General features: G+C 53.1%; 1 protein-coding gene across 6 annotated transcripts in view; it reads left to right on the forward strand.

Moving 5' to 3' along the window:
- The window catches only part of PALLD (palladin, cytoskeletal associated protein), a 367111-nt gene extending 351648 nt beyond the window's left edge, over nucleotides 1-15463 (forward strand). For 5 of the 6 annotated variants that reach the window (XM_055427986.2, XM_055427989.2, XM_055427988.2 and 2 more), the window contains 6 exons: nucleotides 4084-4178; nucleotides 5770-5902; nucleotides 9919-10126; nucleotides 12074-12239; nucleotides 12471-12604; nucleotides 13610-15463. In XM_055427986.2, the coding sequence (XP_055283961.2) occupies nucleotides 4084-4178; nucleotides 5770-5902; nucleotides 9919-10126; nucleotides 12074-12239; nucleotides 12471-12604; nucleotides 13610-13782 (909 nt within the window). In that variant the 3' untranslated portion in view covers nucleotides 13783-15463. The other variant, XM_055427990.2, reaches the window with a different exon arrangement.
- The last annotated feature ends 1918 nt before the right edge of the window (nucleotides 15464-17381 follow it).

Raw genomic sequence — 17381 nt, forward strand, 5'->3', positions numbered from 1 at the left:
TCACACCTTGAGGGGCAGTTCCCAGCCAGCGTGGCTGAATCAGGACTGCACAGCTGGGGCAAGGGTGTGGGCTTAGCTAAAGATCCACTCCCCACCCCCACAGCCTGGGTGGCGGGAGCCACACCAGGGCCAGGAGGAGGCCCCCACCCTCACCTGGGGCCCTGAGCTCTGCTGCCTCAGCGGAGAGCCAGCCACGCCCTGTAGATCACCTCGTCTGATTCTTCATGCTTTACCTCTTGGAGACAAAGAGATGGGCAGTGACCATTTACATCAGGGCACCAGAAACCCACTTTTCCTTTTTAGTCTGTTTATTTGGCCGTGCTGGGTCTGTTTGAGGCATGCAGGGTCATCGAGCTTTAGATGCAGCGAGCAGAATCTTAGTTGTGGCATGTGGGATCTGGTCCCCTGACCGGGGATGGAACCCGGACCCCTGCATTGGGAGCGCAGAGTCTCAGCCCCTGGCCACAGCGAAGGAGCCTGGCTTTCCTGACAGTGTCTCCATCCCGCCTGTGGATTGAGCAGACAGCAGGGGGACCACTCCGGGCTCCAGAGGCTCCCCTGCCAAAGCAGGTCCTCATGCCGGAATCCTGCTGTCTCTAGAGGTCTGATCTACCAGGATTCTCATTAACGGGGTGTGTTCTTATCACTAAACTTCTCCTTTCCTACCTGAATGACCAAGAGGCAGGCGTCAGAGGGGAGGCTCCTAAGCAGTCTGGGGAGATCCTGAGAGTGGATGTGGGCCTCCGACTGACGTTGCTATGCGTTTGGGGTTTGTGGTGCTTGACAGCCGCTCCTGTGAGCTTCTGGGCACGTCTCCTGGTGGGTTAGTTCAGGGGTGAAACGCCTTCTCATCCCCGGTCTTCAGTGGCAGGTCCGTGGACACATGCCACACGTGAGCTTTGTGAGTCGTCCAAGACTGTGCGTCCAGTTTTTTGAGAGGTTGGGATGAGCTTCCTGCCCACTTAGGAAAACAAAACGGCATTTCAGCCACAACCCGCGAGAGCCCGAGTCTCTGCCTGATCCTTGGTGCATGCTGTCACTTGTTGCCATGGGAACGCGGTGATAGAAGCACCTCACACTGCATGTCGTTGCTACTTGCTCGGTCACGTCTGGCTCTGTGGCCCCGTGGATGGCAGCACGCAGGGTTCCCTGTCCATGGGATTCTCCAGGCAAGAATGCTACCAGTTCCTCCTCCAGGGGATCTTCCCAACTCAGGGATCAAACCCCTGTGTCTTACATCTCCTGCATTGCAGGTGGGTTCTTCACCTCTAAGCCACCATGGAAGCCCAGCACTCCATAAACTCAGCTTTATAAACAGTTGCTGTGGTATAGTAAATGGCTCTGCCAGTCTTGTAATCGGTGAATTAAAAAATGGTTTAAAAGGAACATGATGTAAATAGGTACTGGAAAAAAATCTCAAAAGTAAAAGCTAAGTTTTCCAGGATCGTAAAGCACAGACACACACATGTGCTTCCAGTCCCAGACACATAGCGTGGGGCTGCCTGGCGTGGGCTCCTTGACGCCCTTTGGTGCCATGATTTTCTTCCATGTTCTAGAAGGATTCGTGTTTGGAAGGGGGACAGCACCATCTCCCTTTTCTCACACTCCGTGGCTTCCACAGTGTGACTCAGGGAAGGAGGAAAAGGCTTATGGAAACTGGGCTGAGTCATGGAGCGTGAGCGGCTGAGCTCTCCAGGCAGGGAGAGATAAGTCCTAAGAGTAGCCATGAGAGAGGACGAGAAGCACAGAGGGAGGCGAACACGGCCAGCAGTTTATTTCATAGGCGGCTTTCCCGCTTGCTTGGTCTTCGGGAATAAGAGGCATGTGAGGTGTTGTTGACAGGTTTCCATGGGGATGCACTCAGCACTGGGCGTGCTGTGGCCACAGAGCATCCCTGCCTGGCGGCTCCCAGGAGACAAGCAGCCACAGGGTTAGTGAGGTCAGGAGGGGCTGTGCCACGTCCCCCTGTGCCAGACCGGGACCGCAGGGCCCCTCCCTGCCGAGTCTCGCCCCTCCTGAAGGCACGGCGGAATGCAGACGCAGATGTTTGGCTTTGTTCTGCTGCGTTGCTAGGTCCCCAGTCCTGCCTGGGGCTGGAATGGCCGTGGTGGTTTGTGCTTTCTCCAGCTGTGCTGTGTGTCTGAGCAGCTGGCTGTCCTAGGCCCTGGGCCCTCAGTTAGGCTCTGTGAGCCAGGACAGGCAGATGCTGTTTGCACAGTAGGTGAAGAACCAGCCTTGCCAGTCATCACGTGTGCCTGACAAGCCGGGCATCTCGTGCAGAACCACCTTCAGAGTTCACACTCGGAACTCATGTCAGCTTTCAGCCAAGGACTTGGTAGGAACAGAGGAGCTGCGGGCGGCAGAGTCACACTCAAAAGACTGGCTTGTTGGTGACCTTTGTTTCAGCTTTACAGGGTTTCCTGGCTCCTTCCGAGCTTCACTTCACACATTGACTTCTGTTATTCCGTCATGTGTTAATCAGACAGTTAAAGTGAACAGACAGCATTGAGGGGGCTCTGCAGCCTTTGATGAAGCAGCAAAGCAGAAAACAGGGAAACCCTCTCCTGAGGACAAGGGGCGCTATCCGTGTGAACGCACAGCTCTTGTCCTCAAGCTCCGGAAAGAACCATCAGGCTTCCACGTCCAACAGGACAAGCTGCGATGACTCGTCAGCTGTGCGATTTGTAACAGGCTCTTCTAGGCAGGCGCTCCTACACAAGTACACGTGGGACGGGTCAGTGGACTCTCGGGTGTCAGGCTGTGCTGGGGAGTCCCTGGTGTGTGCCAGGGTCAGCACGGGAGACTTTGTCATGTGGCCAGAACCTGAGACGCAGTCGCTGCAGGGCGGGAGTCATTCCGTCCCGAAGCGTGCTGCACGGTACTTGGTACTTGCGGGAGTGGTGGCCTCAGTGAAGGAGGGGCCTTCCTCACGGTTCAGGGCCACGCGAGCTGTGTGTTCCCAGCAGCCGTTCCTCCTGGGGCCTGCTCACCCTCCTCTCTGCACTGTTGGTGTGAGTCTGCGCCTTTCCTGGGGCCTGATGTGCAGGGCCCCTCCCTGCATCCTGCTGTAGCGCCTCCCTCCATGTCCCCCGCCAGCGTCCTCTCCCCCCTCAGCCCACTGACAGGGGAGCTCAGAAGGCAGTTGCGAACACATGCGACCTCAGCTCTGGCCTCCCGTATGTAGGCCACTTGGGATGACAGTGGGGGTCAGTGGTCAGCCACGACGTGAGTGCACACAGGGCAGCTGGGAGCTCGAATTCACCGAGGACAGGAATGAATGATCAGTCCGCTCCTTAGGTTCCTGCCCTGGCTCCTCCCTTTCGGACGTCGTCAGAGTTTAGAAGTCTGTCTGCTCGTGCCCCTGAGCCTTGAGAGGAGCAAGTGGAGGAGAGAATCTTCTTTGCTGTTCTGCCAGCCGTGGGGAGAAGGAGGCGCCTGGGCCAGAAAGCTGTAGCCCCTGGGTCCTTTATTACTGTAGTCGGGCCCTCGGCACTGCTACATGCCCCTAAGACAGCACGTATCAGAGTTCTGTTGACAGATACGGTAGTGCATGAGCCATGCTTTGTGACTACTGTAGACGGGGTATAAGCAACAAAAATGTTGACTCATGTTTTATACCTGAAGCTAATATTAAGTCCACTATATTTCAGATGAGATTGGGTGTGTTGGGCAGGGTGATTGTAAACCCATCAACTATAGTTCAAATTAAAAATGTTTTAAAGATTTTCATTAGATAGCTTATCTAACTAACTTTTATCATCTGACCCTCACGTTTCAGGCATTTGCTTCCGGTTCATAAATCTCAAATGTGCTCATTTCATGGGAAGAATGTTCATGGGTAGGAGACCTTGGCGAGTGACAGTTAATTCATAGGGGGTCGTCGTCTTAAACGGCACCCTAGATGAAACAGTAAAGCCGAGCCATGCGTCGGAGGGGGACCTTCTTACCCAAGTGCTTCGGATGAATGTGGAGTCACACGTTGAGTCCTGGGGGCGGGTGGGGGCTGGCGCTGGCGCAGCCCGGGGGCCTGGGGAGACGGCGCTGGCTCGGGCGCCATTCACCGCTGTGATCCTGTCCCCGTAGGGCCGCGTCAGCTGCACGGGGCGGCTGATGGTCCAGGCGGTGAACCACAGAGGCCGCAGCCCCCGCCCGCCGGCCGGACACCCTCACGGCAGAAGGTACGTCCCATGCCCTTCCCGGGCGTTGCTGGAGTCTCGCTGGCTCCTAAACCCGGCACCATCAGCGCTCTGGGGAGGCCACAGAGTGGGCACCTGAGGGGAAGCCTGGGGCTCCCTGCGGCTGGGGTGGGGACACCGGCTAGGAGGCGTGCCGTGTGGCAGCTGCATCACCACAGGGGTGCCCAGGCCTGGCCTCGCGTCCCTCACTGCTGCCCTCGAGACGGGCCTCTGGTTGCCTGTGGCCACCTTGTGCCTGAAGGTTCGTGCTCTCGTCACTAAGTGCACAAGTTTACTCGAGCCCCAGACCTCAAGGTCATACTGGTCACATTTTAGACACTTTCCGTACCTGCAGACCCCCCGGGACATGCGAGCATGCGCGGGGCATGTGGTGCCCAGTGATGGGTGCGGCTTAACAGGAGCTGGTGGACTGGTCGCCTGGGCACCCTGCCAGGGGATTCCAGGTGGGCTGGGGTCCTAGAGGGCCACAGAGGGACGGGAGGACACGCCAGAGAAGCCTCAGGAGGAGCAGAAACAGCAAGGAGCTCCAGGCCTCGGGCTCGCAGCTGTGATGCTGGCCTCCAGGGCAGGACCCATGCACAGCGTCACCTGTGCCAGCTGCAAGCACAGCACCGCAGAGCAAGTCCATCTTCTCCTGCTTTTCCGGGGCCTTCAATACATTTCAGGTGTTCATGGGTCCCTGCTTCCTGGAGGAGCATCGTGCTCGTAAACTAGATCTGATGGCTGAACTTTATGTTGAAGGGTGGATAATTCTAGCCCATTATACTAATTTTTCTTTTGTTTTGCTTTTTCTAGTTAAGTGTTTCATAACTTAACTTTCTGATGATCACTGGCAGAGTTAGTTTGAACATCTTGCCCTTTGATTATTATATCTTCGCTGCAATCACTTTAAGTCATTTTACTGTTAAAGGTGCCTCTAGAAACATACTCAAAAGCAAGAAAGATGCACAAAATCTGGGAGATTCACACAATTTTATTTTAAAGCAAAAAATAATTGTCTTTTAGGTACATGGATAATGGATGCAGAAGACCTGCCTAAAAATTCAGTTGTTTTCCTGGTTAATATGAAAAGGAATTTTTATTAGAAATATATTAATTTTTTAAAAAATAATAAGAACTTCTGATTTCCTACACTTTCACTTACAGTTACAGTTATTGATACTGAAAGTGTTTGGCAGGAAATGAATTACTAATTCTCATACAGTTCTCATTCCACTTTAAAAATATTTTAAAACTTTCTTTAACCTATTTTTTCCCCATTTCCCAGTTCATGATTTATCCTAGTCATAAGGGTTAGGATAGCAGATTAAGATCTCCAATTAGCAGACTATTAAATTTATATTAAACTCCCAAATGAAACAAGATTTTTCCTCCTGACTTTTTTAATGGTGTAAACGGTTGAGATTAGGGATCAGGTAAGCAGGTAAGGAAACTGTGTTTTTTGCCCCGTGTTTAGAAAGCAGGTGACTGGGACTCTAGAAATGGCCTGCCATCTCCCGTCTCTCGGTCTGTTTACCTGTGTCATCTGTCTGCCCCTCCCCCGCCTCCCGTACGGTGACTCTCTGGTCTGAAGGCCGCGCTCAAGGTCCAGGGACAGTGCTGACGAAGGGGAGCCCATCCAGGAGCGCTTCTTCCGCCCACACTTCCTGCAGGCTCCCGGGGATCTGACCGTGCAGGAAGGCAGGCTCTGCAGGATGGACTGCAAGGTGAGTGCGTGCGCCCAACCTTGTGTCTGTGTCTCTCTTCTCTGGTTTTGCCCCATTGATTGACCTTAAGTTTAAATTTCACCTCTGAAGTATGAATGTTTTATAAAATTATTTGGGCTCCCTCTGCTGGTTATCTCTGGAATTACAGAACATAAACGTGAGGCGCTTAGAGTTTACTCTGGACTTACAGAAATGTTTAGAAAGGATAAATGAATTCTTAACAGGAGTTTATTTTCCAGAGTAGTTCTTTTTTTATTATTTTCATTTTACGTTGTAGTATAATTGATTTACACTATTGTGTTAGTGTCAGGTGTACAGCAAAGTGATTCAGTGACACACATATCTTTTCAAGTTTTTTTCCCATTTACGGAGTGTATACTGCAGGTCCTTGTTGGTTATCAGTTTTAAATATACTACTGTTTATATGTCCATCTGAATCTCCCAATTTATCCCCTCCCTGCTGTGTGGGTGGTAAGTCACTTCACTTGTATTCGAATCTTTGTGACCTCCATGAACTGTAGCCCACCAGGCTTCTCTGTCCATGGGATTCTCCAGGCAAGAATACTGGAGCAGGTTGCCATTTCCTTCTGCAGGGGAACTTTCTGACTGAGGGATCAAACCTGAGTTTTCTTATGTCTCCTGCATTGGCAGGCATGTTCTTTACCATAAGAGCTACCTGGAAAGCCATACCTATTCTCCCATGGTAACCATAAATTCATTGTCTAAGTCAGTAAGTCTGTTTCTGTTTTATAAATAATTTCATCTGTATCATTTCTTTCAAGATTCTGTATATATATATATGTGATATCCTATTTGTCTTTCTCTTTCTGACTTACTTAAATGACAGTCTCTAAATCTACCCAGGCTATGGCAAATGACATTTATTTCATTCTTTTTATGACTGAGTAATTACTCCTTGGAAGGAAAGTTATGACCAATCTAGGTAGTATATTAAAAAGCAGAGACATTACTTTGCCAACAAAGGTCCATCTAGTCAAGGCTGTGGTTTTTCCAGTGGTCATGTATGGATGTGAGAGTTGGACTGTGAAGAAAGCTGACCGCCGAAGAATTGATGCTTTTGAAGTGTGGTGCTGGAGAAGACTCTTGAGAGTCCCTTAGACTGCAAGGAGATTCAACCAGTCCATTCTAAAGGAGATCAATCCTGGGTGTTCATTGGAAGGACTGATGCTGAAGCTGAAACTCCAATACTTTGGCCACCTCATGTGACAAGTTGACTCACTGGAAAAGACTCTGATGCTGGGAGGGATTGGGGGCGGGAGGAGAAGGGGACGACAGAGAATGAGATGGCTGGATGGCATCACCGACTCGATGGACATGAGTTTGAGTGAACTCTGGGAGTTGGTGATGGACAGGGAGGCCTGGCGTGCTGTGATTCATGGGGTCGCAAAGAGTGGGACATGACTGAGTGACTGAACTGAACTGAAGATTCCATTTATATAGGTACCACTCCTTCTTTACCTGTTCCCGTCAGTGGACATTAAGGTTGCGTCTTGGTCCTGGCTGTTGTAGATAGTGCTGGTGTCAAACTGGAAGCCTTTTTTTGGGTTTGTAAATTAGAGTGAAATGTGCTACAAGAAGCCACCAAAAACTTGTGTCTCGTTACTTCTTTTAATTTTTTTAACATGTGTGTGTATATATGTATGTATGTATGTATGTATTTGGAGTAATGTGGATTTACAGTGTCATGTTTGTTGTAGGTATACAGAATCTTACTCAGTTATAAGTGTAGATACTCATCTTTGGGTTTTTCCCATTTGCAGGCTTTTACACAATGTTTAGTACACCTCCCTTGCTATAGAGTAGGTCTGTGTTGATTATATATTTGCATGTGTGAGTCAGTGCCAGCCTCCTAATATACCCTTCCATCTCACCTCTCCCCTTTGGTAACCATAAGTTGGTGTTTCTAAGTCTGTACATCTCTTCTACGTTTGTAAATTAGTTAATTGGTATCCAGTTCCACACTCCACCTGTAAGTGAGACCACATGATATTTGTTTTTCTCTTTCTGACTGACTTCACTTTACTGTGATTATCTCTCGGTCCATAGGTTACAGCAAGTGGCATTATTTCATTCTTTTTCATGGCTGAATCATACTTGCTCATGCAAATGTATCACTTCTGTTATTTTTATAATCGGAGGATACTGGCTTTACAGCGTTGGGTTTCTGCCCTGCAACCACGAGAGTCAGCTGTAACTGCATGTTGACCCCCTCCTGCTCACCCCCACCCCACCCCACCCCTCTCGGTCATCACAGCGCCCTGAGCTGAGCTCCCTGTGCTCTGCAGAGCTTCCCGCCGACTCTCTGTTCTACAACGTGGTCGTGTGTCTGTGTTAATCCTACTCTCATCTGTCCATCGCACTCTCCCCTTCCTCTCCCCGTGTCCGTAAGTCCGTTCTCTGCAGTCTGAATCTCTGTTCCTGCCCTGCAAATAGGTTTATCAGTACTTTTTCTAGACTCCATATTTATGTGTTTTGTATATATATGCATTCGTATGCGGTATTTGTTTCTCTGACTTCACTCCGTGTAACAGACTGTATTCACACCGCATAGTTTCATCCACATCTCTACAGATGACCCGGTTTTATTCCTTTCCGTGGCTGAGTGGCATTCCACCGTGTGTGAACGTCTGCCGCCCACTCGCCTGTCGTCGGGTGGCGAGGTCTCCTCCGTGTCCTGGCTGTCGTAAACAGCGCTGCAGTTCACCGTTGGGCGCACTTTGAATTCTGTTTTGTTTTTTTTTTTTCATTCTTTTTCCACATATGCTCTTGGGAGTGGGCTGCTGGATCATGTGGTGGCTCTACTTGAACACTGTAAAGACACTTCCGTACAGTTCTCTACGGGGCTGTTTCCATGCCGTCCCACCAGCACAGCACCTTAGGAGGGCCCCCTTTGCCTAACCCCACCCTTGTGTTTATTGTCTTTAGGCTTTTTGACAGTGGCCATTTTGACTGATGTGAGGTAACACCTCGCATCTTTTATTTGCCTTTCTCTAATAGTTTAATTTTAATTTCTCTAGTATATTTAGTTGAGCATCTTTTCATGTGCTTCTTGGCCTCCTGTATGTCTTCTTTGGGGAAATGTCTGTTTAGATCTTCTATCCATTTTCTGATACTGAGCCTCGTGAGCCGTTTGTAAATTTTGGAGATGAATCCCTTGTCAGCCGCATCATTTGCTACATAATTCTTTCCACAGTGTAAGTATGCAGATGTCAGTGTGTATATTTATATGCGTGTATTTATCGTGGGTCTGTAAGAATTCACACAGACTACCTCTAAAATGACATTTTAGTTACAGAACCAAAATGAATACAAACGTAAATATGCATATACAGAGTCAAAAGGGGAAATTTTATTTTAATCAGGTGATACCAAGGGATTACTACTAATTTTAGTTTTATGTGTAAAAGTGAAAGCCGTTCAGTCATGTCAGACTCTTTGCAACCCCATGGATGAGTGTACACCACGTGCCAGAATACTGGAGTAGGCAGCCTTTTCTTTCTTCAGGGGATCCTCACAACCCAGGGATCAAACTCAGGTCTCCTGCATTGCAGGTGGATTCTTTACCAGCTGAGCCACTAGGAAAGCCCAAGAATACTGGAGTGTGTAGCCTGTTCCTTCTCCAGCGGATCTTCCCAACCCAGGAATTGAACTGGGGTCTCCTGCATTGCAGGCAGATTCTTTTCCAGCTGATCTGTCAGGGAAGCCCTAGGGAACTGTGAATGTGTGAAAAAAATCTGCTTTTTTTAAAGAATGATCTTTACTCCCCGACCAAGGACTGAACCTGAGCCCCATGCAGTGACGCACAGACTCTACACTGGACCCCCTGAGGACCCCACCTCACTCTCCTCTGCGTTGCTCTGTAGGAGGTGTTTCCAAGTGAGCCTGTCTGTGCCAAGAAGAGAACCAGGACCAACACTTTAAGAGCCTGTCTCCTGTGGATGGAGCAACCCATTTTGGCATCAGAGGAACTCATATGCATTTCCCTTCTGCCTCAGGTCAGTGGGCTGCCCACACCCGATCTCACCTGGCTGCTGGACGGCAAGCCAGTGCGCCAGGACAGCGCCCACAAGATGCTGGTGCGGGAGAACGGCGTGCACTCCCTCGTCATCGAGCCCGTCTCAGCCCGGGACGCCGGCGTCTACACGTGCGTGGCCACCAACCGGGCGGGGCAGAACTCCTTCAGCCTGGAGCTCGTGGTCGCAGGTAGGCCCGGGAAGACGCTCAGGGCGAGAGGAGGCTCTGCAGTGACCCCAATGTGAGCCGCACACTCAGCAGACAGAAGAGCGGGCCTCATCAGGGTAGCCAGTCAGAGCCTGGAATGAGACATGCCAAGGCAGGACATGACTTCGTCTCACCTCCCCATCAGCAGCTCGGCCAGAGCAGGGGCTTTGAGCAGCTCTGCTGGGTGTCTCTCCTCCTGGGCCCCAAGGGTTTCTCGGGGCAGAGAGCACCGCCCAGCCTCCATGAGCCAGCAGTGTGTAAGGTGGGGCTTGTACACACGTTTTGCATGTATACCACTTGTTAAGTCACCCACAGTGATTGCATCATTTAACATTTGGAATCATTTTCATTAACACAAACAGGAAAAATAGGATATCCTAATAAGGACTGTAAAGTTAACTTAGCAGTGGGGCTCAGCCGGTAAAGAATCTGCCTGCAATGCAGGAGACCTGGATGACAGAACTTTTTACTTTAGCTAAGGAAAATGAGTGTATGAAAATGTTCAGAGAATCGACAAGAGTGGAGAGGGTGTGTTGTGTCCATTCTTCCCGCTGCGTGCAGAGCCCTCCAGGAGCCGTGTGGGGAGCCTGTGCTGTGTCTGCATCTCTCCCCTGTTGGCAGAGCGCTGTGTGTGTTACCTCACTGGTCCTCCGAGCAGCACCTTTAGCAAGGTTTCCTCCTTGTTTCCCAGAGGCGTGATCTGTGGAGACCACATCCTCCCTGGTTGTGGAGTTGGGTGCATCCCATCTCTGGTCTTCCTCCAGGTCCGAGCACCCCGAGCCCTCTGTAGAGACAGCGCCGCGGTGCGGACACTGGGTGTCTCCCCCTGAGGGCTCTCCTGACAGCTCGGCACTCGCACACAGTGTAGTCAGCTTGTGGTCTGTGCTCCGTTTCACTCCCTCCTCCAGCCCCCGCTGCTCACCTGTGTATTCTGCTCTGTTGACCATGCCTGTCCTCAGGCCCGAGATGTCCCCGTCGGCACTTCTGGGAAAAGTCAGGGCTCAGTCCTCGTTTCCTGGCTACGTCCTCTGGCCAGCCCATCACTGCTGCTCACTCTCCCTGCTGTAGAATGGGCCGTGATGCTCACAGTTTAAGACTAAATCATTTCACAAGGATGACATCCTATGAAACATTGCGTCCCCGAGCCCTGCCCAGCACAGCCTCTAAATGCAGCTGTCTGCTGTTGTGACATGAAGGTCCATCCATCTTTATCCTCTCATGAAAGGAAAGACCCAGAAAGAAAACTGAGGTCTGCTCCCACCACCTGCGTCCCCCAGAGTAGCTCAGGTGAAAAATTCCAGTAAAAATTAACTTCCTACATAATTTAAGGTCAGATAGGGTCCTCGTTATTTACAGGTCTGGGGTGGAGCCTCCACCTTTGATGTGTCTGCCCCTGAGGGGGGCAGGGAGAAGGCCGGATGCTCTCCCTCTTGTTGGCAGCTGCCCGGTGATCACGAGGCCAGCAGGGCCCATAGTGCACAGCCCACCCTGCTAGTCGTTAGGCACCCACTGAAAGCCCCCTCCCCTGTCCGCCCCGTGCAGTGCAATTGCCCGTCTCCCTGCAGCAGGACCTAAAAATTCTCAGCATGTCCCAGCCAGCAGGGCAGGCAGCTCGTGGCTCTGACCCCAGCACGCCGCCGGCTCAGCGTCACCAGGGGGCAGCAGTGGACGGCATCCTTGTTAGTCGACTGCCAGCCTGTGGGAGGCCCCTGAGGCCACGCAGGCAGGCGCTGTAGGGCGGGCAGGAGCAGGGCTCTCAGCCTTGACCCCGCAGAGGAAGAGGAGGTGTGGGGTGAGCACGGGCTCCCTGCAGGTGAAGGACTTCCTTGGCGGAGGACGGGCCTCTTGCCCCGCATTGCTGAGGGCACCTGCAGGCTCCGTGGCACTGCCCGCATCTCCCAGGCAGGACACCTGTCTCCTCTCTTCCAGCTAAGGAAGCACACAAGCCGCCGGTCTTTCTGGAGAAGTTGCAGAACACGGGCGTGGCGGACGGCTACCCCGTGAGGTTGGAGTGCCGGGTCTCGGGGGCACCCCCGCCGCAGATATTCTGGAAGAAGGAGAACGACTCACTGACGCACAGCACAGACCGCGTGAGGTGAGTGCCAGCCCCGGGGTCGGAGAAGCCGGCCTCCCCAGAGTGCAGGGGCCGTGCGGGCTCGCAGCCCCCCCTGCGGCGGCTTGGTGAGGGCAGAGCCTGCAGCCGTCCGCTCCATGGTCACCCGCTGGAGTGGCTGCAGCTGCTGCAGGCCACGCAGGGTGCCGTAAGCCACAGCTCGCGGCCCTGCTGAGGAGCCCGGCAGCCCTCACAGCAGGCCCTCTCCTGCAGCATGCACCAGGACCACCACGGCTACGTGTGCCTGCTCATCCAGGGCGCCACGAAGGACGACGCGGGCTGGTACACGGTGTCGGCCAAGAACGAGGCCGGGATTGTGTCCTGCACAGCCCGACTCGACGTGTACAGTAAGTACCTCCCCATGCTGGACGCCCGAGGCCCCCGGCTCCGCGCCGCAGACTGATCAGTCCCACACGGCCCTCGAGCCTCCCGCGCCGAGACTTCATCTTGCTTTTTTTCTTTCTGTTTGTAGTTTCCCGACAGTAATAGTGACCCTCGCCAGGAGAACAGTGCCCAAGTATCGCTCAGAAACGCTGCGTGTCGCACGCGTGTGCCTCTGTTTCTCTGGCACAGGCTCCCCAGCTGTGCTCTCTCCCCCCGCGCCTCTGGGAGCTAACGCTAGGCTCAGGCATAGTCACAGACGCGTCCATCTCATTACCGCGTGGTGCATGGGGCCGCCTCTAACATTCCTCCTGTGTCCTGACGCGCCACAGCGTCGGGGCCGTTGATGCTGCAGGGCATATTGCCTGCTGCAGAGCGCTTCGCGTGTGCGTGTGGTGTCTGAAGTAGTTTGGCAGTAGGCTTGTGTGTTGGTGTGTGTCTCCTTGTGTACACTCATGTCTGAGTTTAAAAACCGCCCCTTTTGAGTTGACAGACTAGGTCAGGATCCCTCTTTGACAGTATCACCCTATGACAGCAGCCCTTTGTCACCATAGCACTCTGTGACGAGTAAAGCCCGAGGAAAAATTCAGAACTGATTTCTGAATTTAGAAATACCTCTGATGCTTCGGTAACTGTGACCTCAGCCTGCCCCCCTCCCCAGTCCATCCAGAATTCCTGACTGTCTACTGTGGCACGCCTGCCCGTGAGCTTTGGAGGTTTCTTAACAGGGGAGCTAGGCAGCTTAGTGGCCATTTCCGAGGAGTCCCAGGCTGCAGGGAGAACCGAGGCGCGGGTGAGCTGCACTGCCTCTGTTACCCCTGCGGTCTTCGCAGCCCTGCAGCTCTGTGACAGGGCCTGAGGTGCAGAACCGTGCAGGCCTCTCAGGCCCCCTCGGGGGCGTGCGGGGTGTGCTGCGAGCCCGCGCCGGCCCCGCCGCGGCCCTCACCTGCGCGTGCTCGGGTGTCTTGCAGCCCAGTGGCAGCAGCCGCCGCCGAGCGCCAAGCCGAAGCGGGTGCGGCCGTCGGCCAGCCGCTACGCCGCGCTGTCCGACCAGGGCCTGGACATCCGGGCGGCGTTCCAGCCCGAGGCCGGCCCGTCCGCGCTGGCGCTGAGCCCCGGCCTGGTGGAGAGCGAGGACCTGTGATCGGCGCCCTCGCGGGAGCACAGACCCGACCGCGCCACCCGGACCCGCCTCCTGCCGCGGACGCAAGTGCACCTCGACTCCGAGAGACAAAAGGGCGCCTCAACTCTCCTTTCCTTCCCGTAAACCAAAACAGAGGCTGCGCACACGACGCCAGTGGATGCACGCCTTGCACAGAATTTACACTCCTCAGCCAATGCAAACTCCGGGAAGTGCTGTGATTCAAGGGGTCTGAAATGCCAAAGCCCTCACGGAAAAGTGACCCCGCTCCGTGTTGTCCCAAGTGCCTTCAACACTGGCTCGGCGCTGCCACCCCGCGTGAGCGCGGGGCCTTCCCGGAGGCGGCCCTGCAGCAGGAGGGCACGACCAAGAAGCCCACGCAAGTGCCTTGTCTGTGCAAACCGTTTTCTACTAAGTCGTACGAAGGAACCACTTGCCTGCAGTTCTGGCAGCATCCTGAGTTTCTATCAAGGTTAAGACCTTTGTTGTTAGCTTTTTCTTTGTGTATTTTCCTTTTGTGTTGCCTTGGTAGGGAGCTTCATGCTGAAACGCGTAAGGTACTCTGAGGAAAGCAGATACAGACCACAGACCATTCCACGGAGGGCCTCTAGACCACCCAAGTGACCACGGCAGGTGGGGCGTGTCGGGGGTGAGGGGCTAGGGAGGAGCAGAGGGGAGAAGGGCGATATGCCGGGTGCACGGTGACGGCGTCCACGCAGATGGCAGGGGGACGGGAGCCAGTGGAGGCCAGGCTTCCCTCGGTTCTCTTCGAATTCCGTCTACAACACTGCCGTTCCTGAGTCAGGGAGTTGGGGTTCCAGCGGTGGGAGACCCTCGGGACACCGCAGGGTAGGAGGTGGGATGCACAGAGCAAGTTGGTAATGGGCTGAGCGGAGAGGTTGTCACGGGTCGGAGGCAGCCTGTGGGCACTCGTCTGCTGGGGGACACGGGACTGAGCCAGAGCCAGGTGGGCGCCCGCGTGCGTGTTCTCCACGGCGCCCGCACGGCGGGGGGGAGCGTAATTTCACTTCCCTGCAGCCATGAGGCCTCTTGACTGAAGAAGGTGCTGGGCTCCCAGTCATCCCAAGGCTATCTCAAGTGCCCCTGACTCTAGTCAGCTGGACGGAGTGGATTTTGACCAGACTTGACAGTTTTAAGTCAGAACCAATCAACTTTAAACACGAGAAAACGGGGCCTGCTATGATATGCTAATGGTACTTTGCTTTGGAGAGAACACACTGTATTCCGATGCAGAGCACGCTTGCCTTTCATTCTTCATGGTGAAGATGTCGAGCTCTCTTAGCTCAGCCACTCGCCGTGCAGGGCTTTAATGGTCGCGCCCGCAGCCCGTCTCACTGCTTCACGGGCACGGCTCTCCCCTTCCTTCTAGACACGCCAGGCAAGCGCTGCGTGCCCAGTGTGAGCGCCGGTGCCCGCAGCCTGGGCAGACTGGCACGCGAGGCTCTCCTGGACCTCTCTCTTGCAGAATTACAACCGATGTCTTCTTGTACTTGCCAACTTTTCCCGAATGTGATGTTTTGCTAATTTGCTGGGTTTGGGATTAAGCAGCATTATTTTGCCACCTTTCATGTATTTATAAAAACAATAAGTGCTATCTTACTACTTTGGGTTGTCGTGCTGGTGTAATGTGGATTTAACAACAATAAATATTTAACAAATAAGAGCTGCAGCTTTGTGAAGCACAAGGTCAGTTTCTGGTTCCTCTCGCAGCCTTGATGAGCCCGTGCAGACTAAACCCACTGAACTGCACTGCGCTCTCTCCTGGGTGCAGGAGGCCAGGACAGGCTCCGACTCCACGCGGCCACTGGACAGGGCTCACGGGGCCTGTCAGTGAGGGGCCACCCGCAGCCCTTGGCATGGCAGCCCCTCCGTCCCCGAGCCCAGCACCGAGACCCTCGGCATACATCTTCACACACACTAACTCTTGTCGGCAGAACCCGTGCTTCTGGACCACCAGATGCGGGATCTGCAAAGTTCTGTCCACACGGAGCCTGGATGCGGTGTGGGGGAGAGGGAAAGTGGGTGCCCCCAGGAGGGGCCTGGGGAGCTGTCTCGAAGCCGCGCCCGCCTCAGCACTTTACCTGACACTTGCGTGACACCGGTGTCTGTGACCCCACCGGGAGCACCTTCGCACCACTTAACCATCACCTCTCTCAGGAACTAAGTGTACGGTGCCGTGGCTCAAGATGTCAGTACAAGACGCTGACACACTCCTCCCCACAGACACACCAGATCTACAGCTACACGCACAAAAGTTTCCTCTAAAGTGACCTCAGGTGAACAGGGAAACACGTCAGAGCCTCACGGTGAATCCCACTGCCTGGCACAGTGACCCACATCAAGAGGGAATGAACCCTGAGCTGCTCCCTGGGGAGTGAAGGGTGTGGACACCTCATCAGGACCCCAACTATTCAGCTCTGAGTCCAGCACCAGACTCCCTCAGCTTTGAAAGCAAATGAGAGTTTCTGTCACCAGAGTTACGAGTGTAAACACAGAAATCCTTAAAAGGCTGCACACGCCCAGGCCACAGGAAACTGCAGAGCTAGCCAGTGGAGAAGCACCCAGACTCTGAAAGATGGTCAGGAATGAAACTGCCATTTGTAGAGACTTAGGTGGACCTAGAGACCGTCATATAATCAGTGAAGGAAGTCAGAACACAAATACCGTAATAACGCATACATGGGAAATTAAAAAATTACATAGATAACCTTACTTCCTACCCGAAACAGAAACAGGTGGAGAGCACGGTATGGATACCAAGGGGGAATGGAGAGGAAAGGGAGGAGTTTAGAGATTGGGATTGACATATACGTAACTATTGCTGCTCTGTAAAAACACATGAAGATAAACATTTATCTATGTATATAAATGTAGATTTCCCAAAGGAAGCATACACATGACCAAAAGGCACATGAAAACTTGCTCAGCAACACTCATTATGAGAGAAAGGCAAATCTGAAGTCCAGTGAGGTGTCACCTCACACGGGCAGGCCAGCATGGCCCTCTGACGCGGAGAGGGGACTCACCCTCCATCCCATGGGGGTGGAAACAGGTGCAGCCACGATGAGAACCACATGGAGGGTCTCTACAGAACTAGACACAGGTGCAGGGTCCAGGAGGCACGGGGCCCAGGAGCTCCACTCCTGTGCTGGCACCCAGAGAGAGTCACCATCCGAAATGACGTTTTCACCCCGTTTTCTCAGCACTGCTATTGAAAACACCCAAGACATAGAACCCACCAGCCTGTCCACCCAGAGAAAAAGAAAGACTTCATGGTGCAACTGCTCACTGGCACACTGCTCAGCTGTAGACAGACCGAAACAGCACCGTACTTGGTGAAGTCAGACGACTATCGTAAGACAGCGCGGGGCATATAATTTATGAATTCGGACAAGCTAATTTACAAAGCAGAGCAAACTTACAGGCATGGAAGACCAAACTGATTTTTCAAAAAGATCAACCTATGCAAAGTAACATATATCCAACAGACAATCACAAACGGTCTCCCAAATTGCAAACAGAACCCTGCTAAACCTGCTGTGATACTTACGGGGGAATCAAAACTCCCAAACAATAATGTA

The sequence above is a fragment of the Moschus berezovskii genome, chromosome 7 (assembly GCF_049115385.1).
Source record: "Moschus berezovskii isolate FMDL1 chromosome 7, NW_MosBer_1.0, whole genome shotgun sequence".
NCBI classification, from domain to species: domain Eukaryota; kingdom Metazoa; phylum Chordata; class Mammalia; order Artiodactyla; family Moschidae; genus Moschus; species Moschus berezovskii.